General features: G+C 40.5%; 2 protein-coding genes and 1 pseudogene across 12 annotated transcripts in view; 2 read left to right on the forward strand and 1 right to left on the reverse strand.

The window, feature by feature from the left end:
* IMMT (inner membrane mitochondrial protein) overlaps nt 1-7,002 on the reverse strand; it is a 45,265-nt gene extending 38,263 nt beyond the window's left edge. For 9 of the 11 annotated variants that reach the window (XM_012774318.3, XM_076000948.1, XM_012774315.3 and 6 more), the window contains exon 1: nt 6,186-6,999. In XM_012774318.3, coding sequence (XP_012629772.2) covers nt 6,186-6,230 — 45 coding nt within the window. In that variant the 5' untranslated portion in view covers nt 6,231-6,999. Of the gene's footprint in view, nt 1-6,185 lie in introns of all 11 variants that reach the window. The other 2 variants (XM_076000947.1, XM_076000949.1) reach the window with 2 other exon arrangements.
* On the forward strand, nt 1,441-1,538 carry LOC142870409 (uncharacterized; annotated as a pseudogene).
* A 3,998-nt stretch (nt 7,003-11,000) lies between the features above and the next one.
* Nucleotides 11,001-23,346, forward strand: MRPL35 (mitochondrial ribosomal protein L35). The gene is made up of 4 exons (XM_012774320.2): nt 11,001-11,081; nt 19,765-19,954; nt 21,106-21,250; nt 23,002-23,346. Exons 1-4 carry the CDS (start codon nt 11,039-11,041, stop codon nt 23,188-23,190), a joined length of 567 nt encoding a protein of 188 aa, XP_012629774.1. The 5' UTR covers nt 11,001-11,038; the 3' UTR covers nt 23,191-23,346.
* The last annotated feature ends 1,109 nt before the right edge of the window (nt 23,347-24,455 follow it).

The raw sequence follows: 24,455 nt of genomic DNA on the forward strand, positions 1-24,455 counted from the left end.
AACTCAATTGTCCCATCTTGGGCAAAAAGAAGCCTCTTCAAGTTTGGGGTATGTTTGTGTGTCTATGTGTGTGTCTAACCTGTCTCTATCTATACCTCAGGCCATCTGCAAATACCTGGTGGCAGGTTTTTTTCTGTGTGTGGTAAAATTCCCTTAACATAAAATTTATCATTTTAAACATTTTAAAATGTACAATTCAGTGGTATTTAGTATATCCACAATGCTGTACAACTACCTCCATATCTAATTCTAGAACATTTTTATCACCCCCATAAAAATTCCATACTCATTAAGCAGTCATCCCCATTTCCCCCCTCCCCAGCCCCTGGCAATCACAATCTGCTTTCTGTCTCTATGAATTTGCCTATTTTGAATATTTCACATAAATGGAATCATACAACATACGGTCTTTTGTGCCCAGCCTCTTTCACTCAATATAATGTTTTCAAGTTCACTCACATTGTAATATGTATCATGTATGTAACATGTACTTTATTTCTTTTTATAGCAGAATATATTTCATTATATGGATATACCATATTTTGTTTATCCAGTCATCAGCTGATGGACATTTGGGTTGCCTCTGTCCTTTGCCTATTTTCATTCGGGTTGCCTTTTTTGTTGGTGAGTTGTATGAATTTTTTACATATTCTGGAGACTAGACCCCTATCAGATAAGATTTTAAAATATTTTCTTTCTTTTCACTATTTTTTGCACACTTGTTCTGGTTTAAAAAATTTTTTTAATTTGAATTTCTTACTAACAGCAGACTTCTCAGGTCATTCTTTTCACTCTCAAATGTCCCTCTGATGTACAAGAATTTTAAATTTTAATGAAGTCCAATTTATCTTTTGCTTCTTGTGCTTTTGGTATAAAAACATTGTCAAATAAAAGGTCTGCCTCCAGAGCTCTCTTTCTCTTTTTTTTTTTTTTTTTTTTGAGACAGAGTCTCACTTTGTTGCCTAGGCTAGAGTGAGTGCCGTGGCATCAGCCTGGCTCACAGCAACCTCAAACTCCTGGGCTCAAGCAATCCTACTGCCTCAGCCTCCCAAGTAGCTGGGACTACAGGCACGTGCCACCATGCCCGGCTAATTTTTTCTATATATATTAGTTGGCCAATTAGTTTTTTTCTATTTATAGTAGAGACGGGGTCTCGCTCTTGCTCAGGCTGGTTTTGAACTCCTGACCTCGAGCAATCCGCCCGCCTCAGCCTCCCAGAGAGCTAGGATCACAGACGTGAGCCACCGCGCCCGGCCAGAGCTCTCTTTCTTAAGCACCAAGCTATACTCTCTCTTTATTAATATAACCTAAATATCCTACTTCGACACACAAAATATTGGCTACTTCTTTGTCCTTTTCCTTTTTATTAATAATGACCTATGATATAGGAAAAATGATACTGTTTCAAAGCAATTTGTCTTGACAAATTTAAAAAATGTGATCCTTTGTAGTTCACAGGCATGATAATTTTCACATGCATTTGTAAGATGCACTTCCTTCGAACCTTTCACGATGTTGACATTATTACCCATCTGATGTAGGAAAACAAATTTTAATTAAAAAATATTTTCTCCTTGTAATAAATGTTATAAGGTTAGTATTGTTGCTTCTAACCTGCAGAAATAAGGTTTTGAAAAACAAAAACCAAACCAAAAAAAGCAGGAGAAAACATACAATTCCCATGTAATGTTCTTACACAGACCATCTATTCCTTAGCTCTACCAAACTGAAGTGAGAACTTATTAAGAAACCACAATCCAGCATAACCTGGAAATGGAGACAAGTAGTCAAAGTCCCCTCATATGAACCCCTAACTAGAGGTTCCAGATTTCATCATCTACAGACTTTGCTGAATACTGTAACTCACAACATTTTGGTGCATTTTGTCATAAGGATTTCTCCCACACAAACAAAAGGTACCCAGAAGTTAATGGCCAGTTCTACATTTGAAATTCAAATTAGTATGCAATGAACTATCTCTTTCTACAGTTAACTTAAAATATTTTATAAGAATCAAGCATTAAGTTCTAAGGAAAGTCAATCCTTTCACTTTGTAAGGAACAACAACAAAAAAAATCAATCTTAAAAAAAAGAAAAGAATCATGCATTAAGGTTAAAAAGTAAATCCGACCCAAAATCCAGTTAAGTTGGGCATTGAAGCACCATTATCTTTCAGTATAATTACATTACATATCTAGGAGAAAAAGTGCTTTTCAGTGACAGAAATGACACATACTAATCAGTCTGGCAAAAGCAGGAACTTCTCTAGCTTTCCCTGCATATATGTGTGAATATATTTCATATATTCTTACTTGGGTGTACTAAATTATCATGGAAGATGTATTTCAAAATGGTTTGAAAGCCATTGGCCTAGAAGTACGAAAATGAGCAATAATGAAGAAGATTTTAGTGTGGACAGAGGCAAACAGCATGCCTCATGATCTACTAAACTACTTTCTAGCAAGTGTGGTTGGCCACCTATCTCTATTACTGAGTAACATACTGTTTTATAACCCTAACAGAAAGAAAGAATTATAGAAGATGATAGCTCATGTTCATACACAAGTTCAATCCAAAACTAGTCAGGCTATTAAACTTGGTCTTGGTTAAATAAGCTGCCTTGGTTGATCCTCAAGAACAATAATGCTTCTTCCTCTTCTTTCAACTTACAAGCAGAAAGACTACTGCATACGCAAACAACCACTTCCAAATCCAAAGTTTGGGAGAGGGCTGACCTAGGCTGAAAGCCCAGGTCCTCCAAACTCAATGCCCACCTAAAAAAGGTGGGGCCTGGTGATGCAATCAATACTGGGATTAAGAGAAGAAAGAGTTAGGACTCGGGGGAGGAAGGAATGGGAAATAAGGAAGGATCAGAATTCTAAAGCATATTTCTGGAAAACAGAATTCATTTTTACTGAATACCAATTTTAGGGATGATGAGCACAGACATAAAGAATAAGGTAGATAACCATCTGCGATGGTTAATTTTATGGGCCAACTTGGAAGATGTTTATCATTTATATTGGTGAACTGTAAGTAAATAAGATAGCCCTCCATAATGTAGGTGGGTTCCATTCAATCAGGTGAGGGCCTGAATACAAAAAGCAAGGAAGAGTTCTCCAGCAGATTGCCTTCAGATTGAAGCTGCACAATCCAATCTTCTGGGTCTCTAGGCTGCTGGCCTGAGGACTGAAGCTGCACCATTGGCTCTCCTGGGTCTCTAGCCTAACAGACCCACTGTAGATTTTGGACTTGCCAATCTCCATAACTTCATGAGTAATCCTTACAATAAATCTTTATATATATGTGTATGTATATATGTGTGTGTGATACACACACACATATACACAAGAAAAGTTTAGGGCAAAAGAAACACCAACTAAAAAGGCAGTGAGGCATGTGCTGGAGGTTACCAGAAGAACAGATTTGGAAGCAGATAGAAAAATGAAATATGAAAAGAGTCAGACCATCGAGGGCCTGTAGGTTTTATTCTGAACGTGAAGGGTTGCCACTGAAGGGCATGACATTATATGTTAGCTTTTTAAAAAGCCTTTACTAGCCACTATGTAAAGACTCTAGGAGAGAAATGGTAAAAGCAAGAAGACATTAAAGATGATGGGGTTTGATGAAGTGGAAAGAATATTGACAAATGTAATATTCTGGATAAGTTGACAAAATCAAACAAGACTTTCAGGGCAGGCATGGTGGCTCACTCCTATAACCTCAGCATTTTGGGAGGCCAAGGAGGGAGGATTGTTTGAGGTCAGGGGCTCAAGACCAGCCTGGGCAACATAGCAAAACACCATTTCTACAAAAAATAAAAAAATTATCCAAGCATGGTCGTGCACACTATTCTGGAAGTGGAGGTGAGAGGATTGTCTGAGCCCATGAATTCAAGGGTGCAGTGATCTATAACACACCACTGCAATCAAGCCTGGGCAACAGAGTGAAATCCTGTCTCTAAAAAATAAAATAGACTTTAGGCCGGGCACAGTGGCTCACGCCTGTAATCCTAGCACTCTGGGAGGCCAAGGCGGGCGGATTGCTGGAGGTCAGGAGTTCGAAACCAACCTGAGCAAGAGCGAGACCCCATGTCTACTATAAATGGAAAGAAACTAATTGGTCAACTAATACATATAGAAAAAATTAGCCGGGCATGGTGGCGCACGCCTGTAGTCCCAGCTACTCGGGAGGCTGAGGCAGCAGGATTGCTTGAGCCCAGGAGTTTGAGGTTGCTGTGAGTTAGGCTGACGCCATGGCACTCACTCTAGCCTAGGCAACAAAGCGAGACTCTGTCTCAAAAAAAAAAAAAAAAATAGACTTTAGAAATTTGAGTACAAAACTAAAAAGAGGAGGCTGGAGAGTCAAGAGAGTCATCTCCTTAGGGATTAAAGTTCTCAGAGTTGATGTAATCCCAAATTAGAGACTATATAAAGAGATGGGAAGGGGTGTGTTTAGAGGTACAAGGAAAAAGCAGACTCACTAAAGGAAAATGAGGAGAGAGATGAAGGGTAAGATGGGACCCAAGTTATTACATGGGAGAGCCAAAAGTACAGAGACTTTCAAAAGCAATATCAAATGCTACAGAATGAGGAGACAGAATAAACCAATGAATTTTACAAGATAGAAATTTCAGGAAGCTTAGACATATTGGCTGAGAGCTAGAAAAAAGTTCTTATTTTATTGCAAAGTTTTAATTAGTTTTCTTATTTCCTAATTGGGATCCCAAAAAGTTGACTCTGAACTAATCGAAAAGCAAGTCATCCTGGTGGGCCTAGCCTAATCATATAAGTCTTTTAAATATGGGTCTAGAGAGCAAAGACAGGGAAGTAAGAAAGATTGTGAAGTCAGAGAGATAACGCTGTACAGGTAGCCTGCAACAAAAGGAACCATCCAAGTTATGAATGGCCGTTGAGGCCTTGTGGTAAAGAACTGAAGGCAGCTCTAGAAGCTGAGAGCATTAGATACCAAGAGCTATTAATAGCAAGAAAACAGGGACTTCAATCCTATAGCTGCAAGAGACTGAATTCTGCCAACTGCATGAGCCTGGAAGAGGACCCTGATCTCTAAATGAGAACCACAGCATGAAGAATACTTGATTGTAGCCTGTGTGACCCTGGTCAGAGAACCCAGATCATCCATGCTCAGACTTCTATCCTACAAAACCTGTAAGATAATCAACGGGTGGTTTTTTAAGCTGCTAAGTTTGTGGGTTTTGTTAAGTAGCAATAGAAAACTAATACAGGTCTCCCCTTCCTATTAAAGTGGCTGTTTCTCCTACCCTGGAAACAAATAAGGAGTCAAGCAAACTTGTAAAAACAAAGCTTGACTTTTATGATCTGAAAGTCACTATGCCTAGGAATTGTTCTGAATTACTGCTTAAGTCACAGTACCTGTTTTTCAGTATACATTTTGTCAGAATACCAATTTTCTGAAAATCGCGAGCAATGGAAACAGGTTTTTTATTTTCAATTTTAGAAAGTTATTCTGACAATTGTAACTGGGGTGCCAAGGCTCCCTGAATGTCAGCCAAAGTTGTCCTAGTGCCTAAAGACACAGAACCCCAACCCAATCTCAGAAATGAGCCCCAAGGTCATGACTCCCTTCTTTCCTTAAGTACCAGGAGTTTGAGCTCCATAAACGACAATCTTTCGCTTCTCCTTAGCCTAAGAATAGTCCAGACATGTTCTCAGCTACGAAGAGAAGGGCAGGCCTTCCCGAATAATTACAGCCTTGACCCCTAAAATGAGGACTCTCTCTAGTAGTCCAGGCACCTCCTTATTAAAGATGCAACAAGCCACGGCTACGCAAGTCCTGCTGGGAACTGTAGTTCTCCCCCTCTCGACCTTCACCACTGGAAACCTATCGCGCGCCCAACCGGCGACTCGGACGCCCGCAGCCAGGATTGGTCCTTGAGTGGGGCAGCGCGGAACTGATTGGGTGACCTGTCCGAGAAGCCGCGCCTCCCCGCTATCTCTTCACACCCTACCCCACTTCAACAATCCTCAAGTCACCCCAGTAAAGCGAGCTGCCACACAGGCCTGTCCGGGCCTCCTGCGATGAAGGTGGCCCCGAGACACGCCTTTGTCCTGGGGCCTTAGGTAGCGGCAAAACCTCCCCCGTTTCCCATTTACTGTCCCAAGTCAGCTTCCTCACGCGCTGTCTCGGGGAGCGCCCGCACTCACCTGGGCGGCGGCGGTCACGCCGGATAACTGACAGGCCCGCAGCATATCGGTCAAGTGGACGGCGCCGCTGGAGTAAGCGGCAGCAGCTGCGGCGGCGCGAGTAAAAGAAAGCGTGCGTGCGTGTGTGCGTGCCTACGTCTGTGCCGCCTCTCCGCGCCAGGCGCACCGGAAGGGCAGCCAGCGCCACTGCGCACGCGCAGCCCCTTCTTTCGCCCCACAACCCGGCCGCTCCTGCGTTGGAGCGCTGTCCTGGCTGCGGAAACGCTAACTCCAGAAGATTCATGAGAAGGAGGTGGGAAGGGCGGATTCTCCTTCCGGGTCGCACTCGGGCTAAGGGTTCATTGCCCTGTGCGGAGGTTACTAGGTGAATGGGATCGGAAACGAGGGCGTTCAAGTTTGGTCTTCGCGCCCAAAAAACGGATAATTGTAACTCTTCAAAGAGTTAAAGCAAGAAAGCGTCTTAACCGTCTCTGTAAGCTGGATACTGCGTAAGAAGGAATCGATTTGGCCAAAGTTACGTAAACAGTGCAGTTGTCTCAGTTTGCGCGTTTGTTTCCTGGGACAGCCCTTCTTCAGCGAGTCATCCTGATTGCTGGAGACTGGATGGTGAAGAGCACTGGAGAGACCGCTGTGCGAAACCTGTCAAGCGGCAGAGCAGGGATAGGAACTCAGATGCTTTGAGCTCCACAGCTTCTGCTCCTTCCAGATTAAACCACACTGCTTTCTCCGCCAAGTTTTCATTTTTGAAAGATAATTTTGGCCGTGATCTGTGGGATGAGTTGGAATATAAGGAAGTCAGTGCAGCAGCACTGTTCCACTTAAGTCTATAATCAAAATAAAACATGTTAAATATTGGACATGGTATTAATACTCCATGTATACTCCAGTGTAGTATTAATATTTTAACTTGTATATCTTCTATTGAGTTTGTAAAATATTTTCAAGTCTTAACTAGATAATTTGTTACAATATGGTATTCTCTCTAGAGGAAACTGCACTACTACTCCCATTTGTAAAATAGAGAGATGGATTTGAAAATTACCTAAAAATTGGCCGGTCGCGGTGGCTCACGCCTGTGACCCTAGCACTCTGGGAGTGCTGGAGGATTGCTCAAGGTCAGGAGTTCTAAACCAGCCTGAGCAAGAGCGAGACCCTGAGACACCCCGTCTCTATTAAAACTAAAAAGAAATTAAATTGGCCAACTAAAAAAAATATATATATATATATATAAAATTAGACGGGCATGGAGGCCCATGCCTGTAGTCCCAGCCACTTGGGAGACTGAGGCAGCAGGATTGCTTGAGCCTAGGAGTTTGAGGTTGCTGTGAGCTAGGCTGATGCCTCAGCACTCTAGCCTGGACAACAGAGTGAGTGAGACTCTGTCTCAAAAAAAAGAAAGTTACCTAAAAATCACATAATTAGTTGTGTGTGTCCTGTGCTTTTCAGGGTACTATGTAATGTATTATATTCTATTTCATGTCTCTATCACTTATCCTCCAGAGCAGCAGTCTCTCATTTTTTCTTTCTTTTTTTTTTTTTTTTTTTTTTGAGACAGGGTCTCATTCTGTTGCTCAGGCTAGAGTGTAGTGATTACTCCTCTAATCCTAGCACTCTGGGTGGTTGTGGCAGAGTGGCAGATCACTTGAGCCCAGGAGTTTGAGGTTGCAGTGAGCTGTGATGATGCCACTACACTGTAGCCTGGGTGACAGAAAGAGACCCTGTCTCAAAAAAAAAAAAAAAAACTCAAACCTCAAAATTGGTTTCTATAGTTTCTAACCCCTTATTTAACCAAGTCTTTAACCCTCACCATCTACTTACAAGATATGAGTACTCTTACTTTAAAATAAATCACAACTCTACTAAAGTAACTCAGAAATTTAAATCACATCACTCCCCTGTTCAAAAAGGTGCAGTGACTCCCACTGTTAATTCAAATAGCTTTTACAAATGTCTCAACATACCCTTCCAGCATATGTGGGTGTTTTGAGACTCAAAGTGGCCACTACCATAGGTGGGAGATTGATTGCAACAACAGTGTTTCAAGCTCATCATCTACTTATATACCCTATATCTGAGAAACTGATGTATAGCCATCTCAGAGGTTCTTTAAGTGTGATCCAGAGACCCCATGGGGAGGCAAAAACCCTTTCAGGGGGGGTCTATAAGATGAAAACTACTTTTATAATAATATTAAGATAGTATTTGCCTTTTTTCCTCTCATTATCTCACAATTATCCATTAGAATTTACCAGAGCCTATCTGACATATAATATTGCAAGAAATGGAATGCAGAGGCAAATTTCAGAATTTAGGTGGTTTTTTTTTTTGGTTTTTTTTTTTAGGATAAAGTTAGCGTTGTCCCAGTTGACTCTGCTAGCTCCAAAAGAATCCAGGTGTTTTTTTTTTAATGCTGGACCTTAAAAAGATTTGCAGAAAGGCAAAACAACAACACCACCACCACCCCTTTTTTTGGAATAGTTATTTTTCATTAAAATATTTATGTTAACATGTAATGGGTTTATAATTGTTATTTTTAAGCTAGTATGTGTGGTAGGCAGAATAATGATTCCCCAAAGATGTCCATGTTCTCCTACTCTCTGGAACCCGTGAATATGTTACCTTACAAGAGGACTTTGTACATAACGATTACATTAAGAATCTCTCAAGGTGAAGGCGTTATTCTGTATTATTTGTGTGGGCCCAGTGTAATCACAAGAGTCATGAGCATAAGAAGAAGGCAAAAGGGACAGTCAGAGGAAATGTGACAATGAAAGCAGAGATCAGAGTGATGCAACTGCAGTATTTCAGGATATAAAGAGGTTATGAGCCAAGGAATGCAGGCAGCTTCCAGAAACTGGAAAGGGGAAAGAAAAGGAATCTCCCCTAGAGCTTTGAGAAGGAACACAACCCTGTGAATACCCTGATTTTAGCACTCAGAAACCCATTTTGGACTTCTGACCTACAGAACTATAAGATAATTTGTGTCATTTAAGCCACTAAATTTATGGTAACTTGTTATTGCAACAATAGGAAACTGACACAAGAACTTTTTAATTTTTCACAATATTAATTTCCTATACAGTAAATGCAATATAAGTAAAAGCTCTTTGAGATCCTCAATAATTTTTGAAAGTGCAAAAGGATTCTGAGGCCAAAAATTTTAAGAACCACTGCTCTGAATAAATCCTATGTTTTTCTGTCTTGGTTCCCTCTCTTTTCACCTTAGCTCTTGGTGTTCTTTTTTTTTTGAAACGGTCTTGCTCTGTTGCCTCAGCTAGAGTGCCACCGTGTCAGGCTAGCTCATAGCAACCTCGAACTCCTGGGCTCAATCAATCCTTTTGCCTCATCCTCCCGAGTAGCTGGGACTACAAGCATGTGCCACCATGCCCAGCTAATTTTTTCTATTTTTTTTTAGTTTTCCAGCTAATTTCTTTCTATTTTTAGTAGAGATGGCATCTCACTCTTGCTCAGGCTGGTCTTGAACACCTGACATTGAGTGATCCACCCACCTCGGCCTCCCAGAGTGCTAGGATTACAGGTGTGAGCCACCATGCCCAGCCAGCTCTTACTGTTCTTAACTGCCTAGAATGCTCTTCCCTTTGTTAAAATCTTCCCCATTGCTTAAGATTCATCTTATAATCTACCTCCTCATCTCCTGATTGCTCCAATCACAGCCTACTCTCCTTAACTTGTTTTTAGTGCTCAAATGAGTCATTTATCTGCCTTGTTTTATTTTTATTCTGTGCTTGTCTTCTTATTAAATGTGAACTCCGTGAGACCAGGCGATTGACTCTTACCCATTCCAACCAGTCAATAATGTATATCATATCTGCATAGAATAGCTCTAGATTTTCTCTACGGAGAAGACTCTAAGGCAATGGGGTGGAAGAGAGAGTTTCGTTGTTGGGTTTTTTTCACCTGTTTGGATGAACATCAGAAGGAATATGTATGATCACTAATTCTCAGGAATAAAATAAGGAATGTAGCATTGTTCAGGGAGAGTTGAGATGCTGTTCTACCTACCAAAGGACAGTGTTACTGATTTTTAAGAATATGTGTATGTGTGATATCCTTAGGATATTTACATTCATTTGATTATAGTTGGTATGCAATTTTTTTCCAAAACGATTTCTAATAATACTACTATTTTTCATTAAATTATTATAACGTCTTCCAGTTTGGGGAGTTTAACAAGTATTATTCTCTCAAATTAATAAAAGGAGCAAAAAAATTGTTGTAAGTATGTTGTGTACTTTACTTTTATTTATTTATTTATTTTTTTAGAGACAGTCTTGTTCTGTTGCCTCGGCTAGAGTGCTGTGGCGTCATCATAGTTCACAGCAACGTCAAACTCTTTGGCTTAAGCAATCCTCCTGCCTCAGCCTCCCGAGTAGTTGGGACTACAGACGTGTACCAGCCGGGCTAATTTTTTCTATTTGTAGTTGCCCAGCTAATTTTTTTCTATTTTTGGTAGAGACGGGTCTCACTTTTGCTGAGGCTGGTCTGGAACTGTTGACCTCAACCCATCCTCCTGCCTCAGCCTCCCAGAGTGCTAGGATTACAGGTGTGAGCCACCACACTGGGCCTTTGTGTACGTTAAAAAGATCTTTCAGTTACATGCTCAAAAATTTTTTTTTGCAAACCTATTATATCCCAGGCACTGTTCTATAGGCAGTTGTTTTACAGCAGCAAAGGAGAGAACCTGGCATGTAGTATGCATTCAATAAACGTTGAGTTAGCCACTCCTTTGTTCCTTTCCTCTCCTTTGACTCCACCCCGGTTGCTTTTCCTTTATTCACTTTCGCTGTGGTGATTTTAAACCCAATGCGGCCGCCGTAGGCAAGGAGAGCAAGATGGCTGCCTCTGCTTTTGCCGGTGCTGTGAGAGCAGTTTCAGGTCAGTGGAGAGCGATACGCTCCATTTTATTTTCGCAGAAAGGGGTAGTGGCACGCGATGTACTGAGCGTTTAGACTGGAGGTTAACAGGAGGGAAAAAGTCATTATTTGAGGCCAGAGGGTTGCTCCGAATTTTCTCTGCGGCGGCGTGACCGGCGGCCCGCACCGGGGTCCCGGACTCGTGCCCGCTGGCATGTGTAACCTGAGTTTACCCGCTTCCTTACCGGCTCCTCCTTCCCTAGAAAGCAACCTGGAGACCGAGGCAGAGGGGGCCGAGGGAGACCGAAAAAGTCTCTCCTAACTTTCTGATTTAGAAGCTAGGACCCGGCATTCACGACCTTTGACCTTGAGAGTTATTTAGTTTCTTGCAAATTTAGTGTCTACAGTTGTAAATTGGGGATAAAACCATCTACCTAGAGATTAAATGAGTTTATGAGCGTAAAGCGTTTTGCTTAGTGCCTAGCACATAGTAAGCATGAAGTGTGAAACTCAACGTGTGTAGCTATCGTGGATTGTGGTTGATTTGTTTATAATTACAGCCCCTGGCAAAGGGCTGACATAAGGGTTTCTTTCTTTCTTTCTTTCTTTTTTTTTTTTTTTGAGACAGAGTCTCACTTTGTTGCCCAGGCTAGAGTGAGTGTTGTGGCGTCAGCCTAGCTCACAACAACCTCAAACTCCAGGGATCAAGCAATCCTGCTGCCTCAGCCTCCCGAGTAGCTGGGACTACAGGCATGTGCCACCATGCCCGGCTAATTTTTTCTGCCAATTAATTTTTTTCTATTTTTAGTAGAGACGGGGTCTCGCTCTTGCTCAGGCTGGTTTCCAACTCCTGATCTTGAGCGATCCACCCGCCTCGGCCTCCCAGAGTGCTAAGATTGCAGGCATGAGCAACCTCTTCCAGCCGCATAAGGGTTTCTTGACTGAGAGAGAAAACAGGAGTGACATGCTAAGTACTGTTGCAAATGTTAAAAATCATTCAAATACAATAGGATGATCAGTAAGTTGCTTTCACACGAAATAAATTAGAATAAAGTTTTGTGGGAAAAGACAAGAAATAACAAGATCAAGAAGAAAAAAAGCAACGATGTAAATTTTCCTGTTAGACTAGAGTTTTTACGTGTGATATTTTTGTGTGTGTGAAATATACATATAAAGAAAATTTTATATAAACACGCGTGAATGGTTTAACAATTCTAAAGCAGACACCTGTGTAACACTCAGGTCAAGACATACCATGTTTCCCGGAAAATAAGACCTACCCATAAAATAAGCCCTAGCAGGATTTCTAAGCATTTGCACAATAGAAGCCCTACTCTGAAAATAAGACCTGGTGATGGGCGAACCTACACAGTGTATCTGCACAACCCATGCATTTCATTGCAGAGTGGTAAAGAAGAGGAGCAGCCCTTCTCATCTGCCCTACGAGAACTCTAATGCTGGACATGAGAGATTGGGGCCAGTGATTCTAAAGGAAATAGAGTTGCAAGTAATTCAGGATGGAATTTTGGGGTTTGGAGAGTTATGATGATGTTCCAGAAGAAGACGACTTAACTATATTTGAATCAATGTAGATTGTTGTACTGTACTTAAAAAAAAATAACACACCCCCTGAAAACAAGCTCTAGGGTGTCTTCTTGAGGAAAAATAAATATAAATATAAAAAAATATATAAGGAAAATAATATTTTCGGGGAAACACGGTAGATAAGCACTACCAGAAGCCCCTTCTCCTACCCTCTGCATCTCCTCAATCAAAATTCCCTACTTCCCCCCCAAACATAAACTCTTCTCATTTTTATAATTACTGCATTACATTTCCTATTTTTCTTATAGTAGTTTTAGTATCTTTATATGCATCTCTCAATAACATTGTTTAGTTTTCCCTGTCTTGAACTTACATGAATGGAATCATATAGTGTGTATTCTTAGTGTCTGGCTTCTTTTATTTTGTGAGATTCATTCATTTAGTAGCTGTAATGCTTTCTTATTACTATATGATATTTACTTATGTGACTGTTCCACAACTCTCCATTCTGTTTATTTGGGTGTTTCCAGTTTGGGGACGATTATGTGCAAAGCTGATTGACCTTGTGTCCTTGTACATGAGTGCAATAGTGTGTCTAAGGGGTGTGTGTATGTGTATGTGTGTGTAAAACTAGCTGTGGAATTGCTGGGTCAGAGACTATTATATATTCAGCATTGCCTGATATTGCCAAACTGTTTTCCCCAGTGAAATGCTTATTACTCCAGCAGTGGAGGCTCCACATCCTCACCAGCATTTGGTATTGTCAGACCTACAAATTTTTGTCAATCTGTATCTCACAAAGGTTTAAATAAGTGTTTCTCTGATTGGTAATGAACCTTAGTGTGTTTATACATGCATATTGGCATTTCGAATTTCTTTTATGAAATAGCCATTTATTTTGCTATTTTTCTATTAGGTTGTTTGTCTTATTCATTTTTAGTAGTTCTTTATATATTCTGGATATGTGTCCTTTTTCATTTTTATGTGTCCAGTGTCCTCCCTCTCTGGCTTCTCTTTTTTACTTTATTTGGAGTGCCATTTGGTGAAAAGAAGTTCTTATTTTTCATCTACTTGAATTTATAGTTCTTGTTTTATTTAGATTATGCAAGCAGTTATCGACACACTATGATATTTAGATTCCATTGAAAACATTTCCAAGAATGATGTAACAGCTTATTTTTAAATGTCAGGAATTCTTTTTGTTTTTGTGAGACAGAGCCTTGCTCTGTTGCCCAGGCTAAAGTGTAGTTGGTGTCATCATAGCTCACTGCAAACTCAAATTCCTGGGCTCAAGGTATTCTCCTCCCTCAGCCTCCTGAGTAGCAGGTAGCTGGGACTACAGATGTATATCACTATACCTGGCTGATTTTTCTATTTTTTGTAGAAAAGGGGTCTCGCTCTTGCCCAGGCTGGTCTTGAATTCCTGGCTTCAAGCAATCCTCTCACCTCAGCCTCCCAAAGTGCTAGGATTATAGGCATGAGCCACCGCACCCAGCCCAGTATTTTAAATATACTTGAAATTATATTCTTTTTAACAATTTAAACTATTTAATATTTTAGATTTACTTAAGAATTTATGAAAGGGTACATAATTTTTCAAAATTCTTTTAGGGGATATGGGATCAAAAGAGCTTGAAGACCACTGGTTTGGAGACTGTCACACTCACCCTACCCCTCATTCAGTGCAGTTTACATCCCCCATTCATTCTCATTCCTTTGATTCTTGGCACACTAGGCTATTTGTAATTCCCCACATGTATTATACCAAGTTTTGGGGGGTTTTTTGCCTCTTCACTTTTGTACCTCCTATTCCTTCTACCTATCTTTTTCCTTCAAAACTTTGGTTTTATGTTACCTCTTTTTTTTTTTTTTTTTTTGAGACAGAGTCTCACTTTGTTGCCCAGATTACAGTGAGTACCATGGCATCAGCCTAGCTCACAGCAACCTCAAACTCCTGGGCTCAAGCAATCCTGCTGCCTCAGCCTCCCAAGTAGCTGGGACTACAGGCATGCACCACCATGCCCGGCTAATTTTTTGTATATATATATTAGTTGGCCAATTAATTTCTTTCTATTTATAGTAGAGACGGGGTCTCGCTCTTGCTCAGGTTGGTTTCGAACTCCTGAACTCAAACGATCCTCCTGCCTCGGCCTTCCAGAGAGCTAGGATTACAGGCGTGAGCCACTGCTCCCGGCCCTTTATGTTACCTCTTTTGTGTAAACATCTGTGTTCTCCATACAAGAGTATGACCATCTCTGAAAATGCCGAACAGGGCAGAGGACTGATTAGTGTACTGCACTTTTGTTAACAGTCTAAGTTAGACTCTGTTAGGTTTGATAGGCTAAATCACATGGCTGGTCCACCAGGTGTGGTAGATAAAGCCCCCCCAAGTCATTTTCCTATAAAGTGCTCTCAAGCCAGGATCACCCATCCTGTTGTTCTGGTAATCATTTTTTCTAACTTCAATGTGTTTAGCCCTGATTTCATCTTGTTGGTTTCAATCTGTTTCTCTCTTACTGAGATCACTTTGAATTTTGATTCCTACCTTTTCACAAATATGTTAACAGGCCACTTGTTTTTTATGCAGATTGATAGACATGTCTTATGAAGCTTCAGAACCTTCATAAAAATTGAGAACAAAAGCTCAATGTGGTGGTGAGTGCTTGCATTCCTAGCTACTCAGGAGGTTGAGGCAGGAGGATTGCTTGAGCCCAGAAATTCAAGGTTACAGTGAGCTATGATTGGTGCCACTGCTTTCCAGCCAGGGTGCTAGACCGAGATCCTGACTCTCAAAAAATAAATGAAATGAAAAAAACAAAAAAACACCAAAATTAGTTATTATAAGGACTCCTAGTTGACTTTTTTTTTTTTGCTGTGACCTTCCTATTTATTAATTCATTCTAACATTGGTTTTCGACAGATGAGCCTGTATTTACTCATTTATATGTTCCACATTATATCTGCTCACTTCATGAAGAGTGGGCTTCCAAGAATTTCTTTTTTTTTTTTTGAGACAGAGTCTCACTCTGTTGCCAGGGCTAGAGTGCTGTGGTGGCAGCCTAGCTCACAGCAACCTCAAACTCCTGGGCTCAAGCGATCCTCCTGCCTCAGCCTCCCGAGTAGCTGGGACTACAGGCACGTGCCACCATGCCCAGCTAATTTTTTTCTATATATACATTTTTAGTTGGCCAATTAATTTCTTTCTATTTATAGTAGAGACGGGTCTCGCTCTTGCTCAGGCTGGTTTCGAACTCCTGACCTTGAGCGATCCAGCCCGCCTCAGCCTCCCAGAGTGCTAGGATTACAGGCGTGAGCCACTGCGCCCAGCCTGCTTCCAAGAATTTCTGAGGTTTTGTGTTTTGTTTTGTTTTGTTTTACTTGAGACATACCAAGACATACCAAGATCTGATGATCTATGTTGGGGACTTTTTTTTTTTTTTATCTACAATCCACTTAATTTTTCAAAGATTACCATCTGGCTTGTCATCACATATGCAGATCTTTTCAGTTCTTTGAGATTTAAATTATTTATGCCTAGGCTGGGTGTGGTAGCTCACTCCTGTAATCTTAGCACTCTGGGAGGTCGAGGCGAGCAGATTGCTGGAGGTCAGGAGTTGGAAACCAGCCTGAGCAAGAGCGAGACCTGTCTCTACTACAAAGAGAAATAAATTAATTGGCCAACTAATATATATAGAAAAAATTAGCCAGGCATGGTGGCACATGCCTGTAGTCCCAGTTACTCAGGAGGGTGAGGCAGCAGGATCTCTTGAGCCCAGGAGTTTGAGGTTGCTGTGAGTTGGGCTGATGCCACGGCACTCACTCTAGCCTGGGCATCAAAGTGAGACTCTGTCTCAAAAAAATAAATAAATAATTTATACCTAGAGACTTGAATTTCTGCATTATGTAGATTATTTGATTTCTAAGAGCCCAGTTTCCCGAATCTTGGATTTCAGCTAACTCTCCAATGCTTATGCTACTCTTTTAGATTTGGAAGTTATCTTTGATGCAGAAGAAAAAGTAAAGGTTTTAAATAGTCTGTCTTTATCTGCCACCTGTTAACATACACAGGTTGAGCATCTCTAATCCAAAATTTGAAATGCTTCAAAATCCGAAACTTTTTGAGCTCCAACATAACATCACAAGTGGAAAATTCCACACCTGACCTTATGTGATGAGGTCGCAGTCAAAACTTTGTTTCATGCACAAAATTATTAAAAACGTTGGCCGAGTGTGGTGGCTCACACCTGTAATCTCAGGCCAAGGCAGGAGGATTGCCCGAGACCAAGAGTTCAAGACCAGCCTGAGTAACATAGCAAGCTCCTGTCTCTACAAAAGGTACAAAATTAACTGGGTGTGGTGGCATATGCCTGTAGTCCTAGCTACTCAAGAGGCTGAGGCAGGAGGATCACTTGAGCGCTGGAGTTGGAAGTTGTAGTGAACTATGATGATGTCACTGCACTCTAGCCTGATCAACAGAGTGAGGCTCTCTCAAAAAAAAATAAAAATATTGTATAAAATTACCTTCAGGCTATGTGTATAAGGTGTACGTGAAACATAAATAAATTTCATTTTTAGACTTGGGTCCCATCCCCAAGACATCTGATTATATACATGCAAATATTACAAAATCTAAAAAAAATCCAAAATCTGAAACACTTCTGGTCCCAAGTATTAAATCTTCTGTATAAGGGATACTTAGCCTGTACCATCTTTGTTAAGCCCCACATGGCTCTTCTTTATTATCTGCTGTTAGGGTTCATTAAATGTTTTCTCTGTGCCAAGCACTCTTCCAGGCACTTTACATGTTTTATCTCATTTAGTTCCTGTTACCTCTCCATAATTAACCTCATTTAAATTTGAGGAAACTGAGGCACAGAGAGGTTAAGTTACTTTCCCACGGTTACACAGCTAATAAGTATTACAGCTAAAATATGAACCCAAACCATCTGACTTGAATCCTAGCACTTCACTTCTACATCACACTGCCCCTCATTTCTTTGGTGAAAGCAATGCAGTAGACAGTAGTGGAGTAGTTCCAAATCCGACCTGAGCATCAGATTCAGGCAGAGTTTTTTTTTTTTTTTTTTTTTTTTTTGAGACAGAGTCTCGCTTTGTTGCCTAGGCTAGAGTGAGTGCCGTGGCATCAGCCTAGCTCACAGCAACCTCAAACTCCTGGGCTCAAGCAATCCTTCTGCCTCAGCCTCCCAAGTAGCTGAGACTACAGGCATGTGCCACAATGCCCAGCTAATTTTTTCCATATATATTAGTTGGCCAATTAATTTCTTTCTATTTATGGTAGATACGGGGTCTCGCTCTTGCTCAGGCTGGTTTCGAACTCCTGACCTCGAGCAATCCTCCCACCTCAGCCTCCCAGAGTGCTAGGATTACAGGCGTGAGCCACCATGCCGGGCCTCAGGCAGAGTTTTTTAAAATCCAGTTTTATTGAGGTAGAATTTTAAATAATGTGTACAATTTGATGAGTTTTTAGTAAATTTAGGTAGTTGTGTGACCATCACCACATCATCCTAGTTCTAGGACATTTCCATCTTCCTGTGAAACTTTTTTTTTTTTTTTTTTTGAGACAGGTTCTCTATTGCCCAAGCTAGATGTGCAGTGGTATCATCATAGCCCACTGCAATCTCAAACTCTTGGGTTCAAGCAATCCTACTGCTTCAGCCTCCCAAGTGGCTGGGGCTATAGACACGTGCTACCATGCCCAGCTAATAATTTAAAAAAATTTTTTGTAGAGACAGGGTCTCGCTATGTTTGAACTCCTGGCCTTAAGCCATCCTCCTGCCTTAGCCTCCCAAAGTGCCATGGAACTTTTTTAACATGCACAATTTTGAGCCCCATACTAAGAATTTACAAGTGAATTGAGAATTCCATGAGTTATTCTAATTTGCAGGCATGAACTAAGTCTGGCCATACTGGGAAGGACTGATAAAGAGAACTGCATCCAGTGCACACATCCAGGCCCTCAGAAATCTGCATGCTGACCTACCCTGCCTCATTTCCTACTGCTGCTCTCAAGGGATCTCTGATATAGTCAGGCAAGCAGTCTCAGCCTCTGTGGCAGGTCTGGTCCTCGGCCCATACATCTACAGTTGCCCACTGAGCAATGCAGGGGTTAGGAGCACCTACCCCCGTACATTCGAAAATCAAGTATAACTCTTGACTCCCCAAAAACTTAACTAACAGCCTACTGTTGAATGGAAGCCTGACTGATAACATAAACAGTCAATTAACACATATTTTTTATGTTACTTGTATACTGTATTCTTTTTGTGTATGTGTTTTGACTGAGTGGGTCTGTGAAATGTATTCTTAAAGTAAGCTAGAGAAGAGAAAATGTTACGAATAAAATCATAAGGAAGAGAAAATATATTTACTATTCATTAAGTGTAAATGCATCATTACAAATGTCTCATCTTTGTCTTTACATTGAGTAGGCTGAGGGGGAGGAGAAAATAGGGCTTGGTCTTGCTGTCTCAGGTGGCAGAGGTGAAGGAGATTGAATGGGAGGCAAGAGAGGAAGGCACACTCAGTGTAACTTTTATTGAAGAAAATCCACATATAAGTGGATCCACACAGTTCAAACGCTTGTTGTTCAAGGGCCAGCTGTATTTGTTTCAGCCTCATTGCCTTTGCTTATGTTGTTCATCCTAGCTGAAATGTGTCCTTCCTCCTCTAAGGATCTGTTAACTTTTTGAGGGGAACTCAAGTGCTTCTTCTGTTTTCTTCATGAATCCTTCCTTCCAGGAAGGGTCCAGGCTTTTGTGTTTTTGATCTGCCGTTGTACTGTGTATAGTTCTGTCTCACCACAGTATAAGATCTGGGGCAAGGGTGGGAATTAACATTACACACATTTTGTTCCCTGGTACTGGACATAGAACTGGGACACATCAGACTATATTGTGACGATGGTTGCACAACTCTCTAAATTTTCTGAAAATCTTTGAATTGTACACATAAACTGGGTAATTTTATAGTATACAAGTTATTCTTCAATAAAGGTGACGAAAGCTCCACAGGTAAGTCTGATGTTCAGGACACATTAATTATATATAACATTTGGTTGCTTTGATACATCACTTAATTTTAATTATCAGGATGCATATTTTGGAATATCATATTAAGTAGATATACTTCTTTCTTTATAGGAATCTTACGGCCGCTGAATATTTTGGGATCTTCAGCCTATCGAAACTACACCAAAAATGCTTCTTTTATTTCTGCACTGTCCACTGGACATTTTAGTCATACTCAGACACCAGTTGTTTCCTCTGCTCCCAGACTTATGACATCGGCCAGAAACCTGACATGTGGGCATACTGCAACAATCCTTAATAGGTAGGGCATATTTTAGTAAACATGATGCTTAGACAAAATTTCTCAAATATTCATGCCTGCAAAGACATCTTAGAAGTAGATACCCTTTGCCTTCCTACCGTTTATTATACTGACTTTGCCTGATTGAGTGGGAGAATATGATTGACACCCATATACCTACAAGCCAACAGCAGGAACTACCAAACAGAACACACTTCTGATATTGTATAAAGTCCTCAAGGAGTTCATAATCTGGTGGACAGAAGGATAAGAAATCAGGTGATGAAAATATAATAGGATAGGCTGGGCATCATGGCTCATGCCTGTAATCCTAGCACTCTGGGAGGCTGAGGTAGGAGGATTGCTTGAGCTTAGGAGTTCAAGACCAGCTTGAGCAAGAATGAAACCCCATCTCTACTAAAAATAGAAAAATTAGCCAGGTGTGGTGGCGTGCCTGTAGTTCCCAGCTGCTTGGAAGGCTGAGGCAGGAAGATTGCTTGAGCCCAAAAGTTTGAGGTTGCTGTGAGCTATGATGATGCCATTACACTCTACCCAGGGTGACAGAGCAAGACTCTGTCTCAAAAAAAAAAAAAAATAGAATAAATTCTTCCATAGGGATTGAGGGGTGGATTTTACAAGGCTTGCCCGTTGGTGATAGCTGGTTTTCATATTCATACTTAGTGTCATGGATCATTTGAAGTAATATGGTATATTAAAAGTCAACTCCATTCCAGTGGAGCAGCTTCATTCATTTCTTTTCTCTTTTTTTGGAAAAGGGTCTTGCTTTGTTGCCCCGGCTAGAATGAGTGCTGTGGCGTAAGCCTAGCTCACAGCAACCTCAAACTCCTGGGCTCAAGCAATCCTGCTGCCTCAGCCTCTCAAGTAGCTGGGACTACAGGCATGTGCCACCATGCCTGGCTGATTTTTTCTATATATATTAGTTGGCCAATTAATTTCTTTCTATTTATAGTAGAGACAGGGTCTCACTCTTGCACAGGCTGGTTTTGAACTCCTGATCTCGAGCAATCCTCCCGCCTCGGCCTCCCAGAGTACTAGGATTACAGGCGTGAGCCACCGCGCCTGGCCAGCTTCATTCATTTCTAAGTATAGATACAGATTTTATCCTTTAATCAGTCTGATTACTGAGTTGAAATTTTTTAAATATATTTTAGAGTGGCCCCCTTGTTTCCAAATGTCCTGAAGCTGCCAGTCAGAACCGTAACATACTTCAGTACACTAAAAGGCAAGAGAAAGACCGTGAAAGCTGTCGTCTATAGGTTTCTTCGACTTCACTCTGGCCTTTGGATAAGGAGAAAGGTGAGTCTTCACACTGTTACTTAATTGAAAAAGGAGTGTAAGCAGATTGAAATGAAGCAGAATTCAGTTAGCCTACTCATTGACAGATCCCCCGAGTCTTATAGTGTAGTGTGTAAGGACTGGCTTGGAAGGCAGCTCCTTGTGTAAGTGAATCCACGTAAAGAAAACATGTAAGCATTCTTAAAACAAAATATTCATAATGGCAAAAATCTTCACTGTAGGCAAGTTCACTTCAGGTCTTCTAACATGTCTTACTTATCTACTGATTGCCAGAAGACCTTTGAGACCCCTTAAGTTTAATAACCTGTTTGGAGGCTCTGTTTAAGCCTAGAGTATTATAGCAGCACAGCAGACTTCAGCACATATTTATTCATCACAGTAGATTTCACAGATTTAGTCACATGGCTCAGATTTGGGAACTGAAGAACATTTCAGCCTACTTTGGATTGGATTCTCAGGTGGCTTAATCTTTATGGCAAAACATTCAACCCACATATACTTTGGATTTTTTTTAATTTATAGCTTTTTTTCTCTGCTGATATGTATGAGTAGGAACCATCTCACATAGAACTCTTAATAATGACTGGCTGGAGATCACAGCCTCTAAAGGTGACTGAAAAATTATTATTGCTCTGTCCTCTCCCACAATATGTCCTGAGCATAAATGTGGGCTTTTTCAGTCACATCCTATTCAAGGAAACACAGTAGCTGATAATTAGAAAGCAGCTTAACACCAGTTTTGCAAAACCACCTTTGAGTTTTACTAATTGTTGAAATCCTACTTCCCTTTTATTACTTGGAGGTTAACAAATAATTAAAAAATTTTTTTTTCTTTTTGTAAAAAAAAATATATATTTTTTTACTTTTATTTATTTATTTTTTTGTCTTTACCAATGAGCATTTAGAACCAACAAATAATTTTTTTTTTTTTTTTTTTGAGACAGAGTCTCACTCTGTTGCCTGGGCTAGAGTGCTGTGATGTTAGCCTAGCTCACAGCAACCTCAAACTCCTGGGCTCAGGCGATCCTCCTGCCTCAGCCTCCTGAGTACCTGGGACTACAGACATGCACCACCATGCCTACCTAATTTTTTCTATATATATTTTTAGTTGTCCAATTAATTTCTTTCTCTTTATAGTAGAGACAGGGTCTCGCTCTTGCTCAGGCTGGTCTCGAACTCCTGACCTTGAGTGATCCTTCCGCCTCAGCCTCCCCGAGTGCTGGGATTACAGGCGTGAGCCACTGTGCCTGGCCTAGAACCAAGAAATAATTCTTTAAAGATAAAGATTTGGTTTCCTGTAAAATAAAATGATAGAACTTTCTCACTGTTTGAAAGGTTGAAAGGATCGTCCCCTCTTTTATAAACAGTCCTAAATTTGTAGATATATGGGTTATCTCATTTCTCCATTGAAACACTATGAGAGTTTCCTACACCAGTCAAAGAAGCTCGTATAATCCATAAGTAGCTGAACTAAAGTTCTCATAGTTCTGAGTGTTGTGAATTTTGAATCATTGAAATTATGTCTTCCCTTTGTTATCATACCAATTATTTCTAGATTCTCATCTAATCATAGGTAAAATGAAATGGGTAGGTTTCTTTGCCTTCCTTTCCATGTCCCCTTTGTTGGGCTCTGGAAACCACATGTTACTATGAAGGACCTGATCCCATTGGGCCTATAAACTATGAGTTGTGAAGATTTCTGTTGTTTCCTATGTAATGTTTTTTAATGTTTTTGTAATGTTATCTAACAGGCTGGTTATAAGAAAAAATTATGGAAGAAGACACCTGCAAGAAAAAGACGCTTGAGGGAATTTGTGTTCTGTAATAAAACCCAGAGTAAACTCTTAGATAAAATGACAACGTCTTTCTGGAAGAGACGAAACTGGTATGTTGATGATCCTTATCAGAAATATCATGATAGAACAAATCTGAAAGTATAGATCAGAAGTTTTATGATTTCCCACTTATTAAATAAGATTCTATGCATAATGATGTCTTTGCATAAATGAATAACTATAAAATCTGATGTAAATTGTATCAATTAATATGTAAATGTACAATGCCAACATTAAACTTATGAAAGTTTTGAAACTTAATGCTTTTCCTTATAGTTTCTGCTCCCTCATAATAACTATAGCTTGTACCTTTGAGGTTCTTTTCTCATCAAGATCCTCAGCTCCTCTTTCCAGTCTCTAATTGCCAAGAGACTCCAACTGGGCCAGCATACTTTTTTACATCAGGTCTCATCAGTGTCATTGTCCATAGTTTATTAGAACAAGATTTTTTTACAGAAAAGTAAATGAATCCACTCATGTTGATGAACACTTGGGTTGATTCCACGTCTTTGTGATTGTGAATTGTGCTACAATAAACATTCAAGTGCAGGTGTCATTTTGATAAAATGATTTTTTTTTTTACTTTGGGTAAATACCCATTAGTGGAATTGCTGGATCAAATGGTAGGTCTACTTTTAGTTCTTTGAGATATCTCCATACTATTTTCCATAGAGCAAGCAGGTGGGAGAGGGAGGGAGGGAGGGACAGGTAAATGCACACCTAATGGGTACAATTCGCACGATTTTGGTGATGGGTACACATATATTATAACTTTGACTTAAACTGCACAAAAGCAAATCATGTAACCAAAATGTTTGTACCCTGTAATATTCTGGAATTAAAAAAAAAGAAGAGTAAATGAAATAGCCTTTCAGTATGCCCACTCAAGAAACAGAAGAGGGCCGGGCGCGGTGGCTCACGCCTATAATCCTAGCACTCTGGGTGGCCGAGGCGGGCGGATCGCTCGAGATCAGGAGTTCGAAACCAGCCTGAGCAAGAGCGAGACCCTGTCTCTACTATAAATGGAAAGAAATTAATTGGCCAACTAATATATATAGAAAAAATTAGCCGGGCATGGTGGCACATGCCTGTAGTCCCAGCTACTTGAGAGGCTGAGGCAGGAGGATTGCTTGAGCCCAGGAGTGTGAGGTTGCTGTGAGCTAGGCTGACGCCACGGCACTCGCTCTAGCCTGGGCACCAAAGTGATACTCTGTCTCAAAAAAAAAAAAAAGAAAAACAGAAGAGGCTATAGAAGTGAAGACAGACTTTTTACCCAAATTTTGAAAGACATGTATTTCTTAAAAGTTTATCCACTTGAGATTTCATATTTTCATTTAAAAACTTTTCCAAACATTTAAACTTTTTCCAAA

The sequence above is a fragment of the Microcebus murinus genome, chromosome 3, assembly GCF_040939455.1.
Source record: "Microcebus murinus isolate Inina chromosome 3, M.murinus_Inina_mat1.0, whole genome shotgun sequence".
NCBI lineage: Eukaryota > Metazoa > Chordata > Mammalia > Primates > Cheirogaleidae > Microcebus > Microcebus murinus.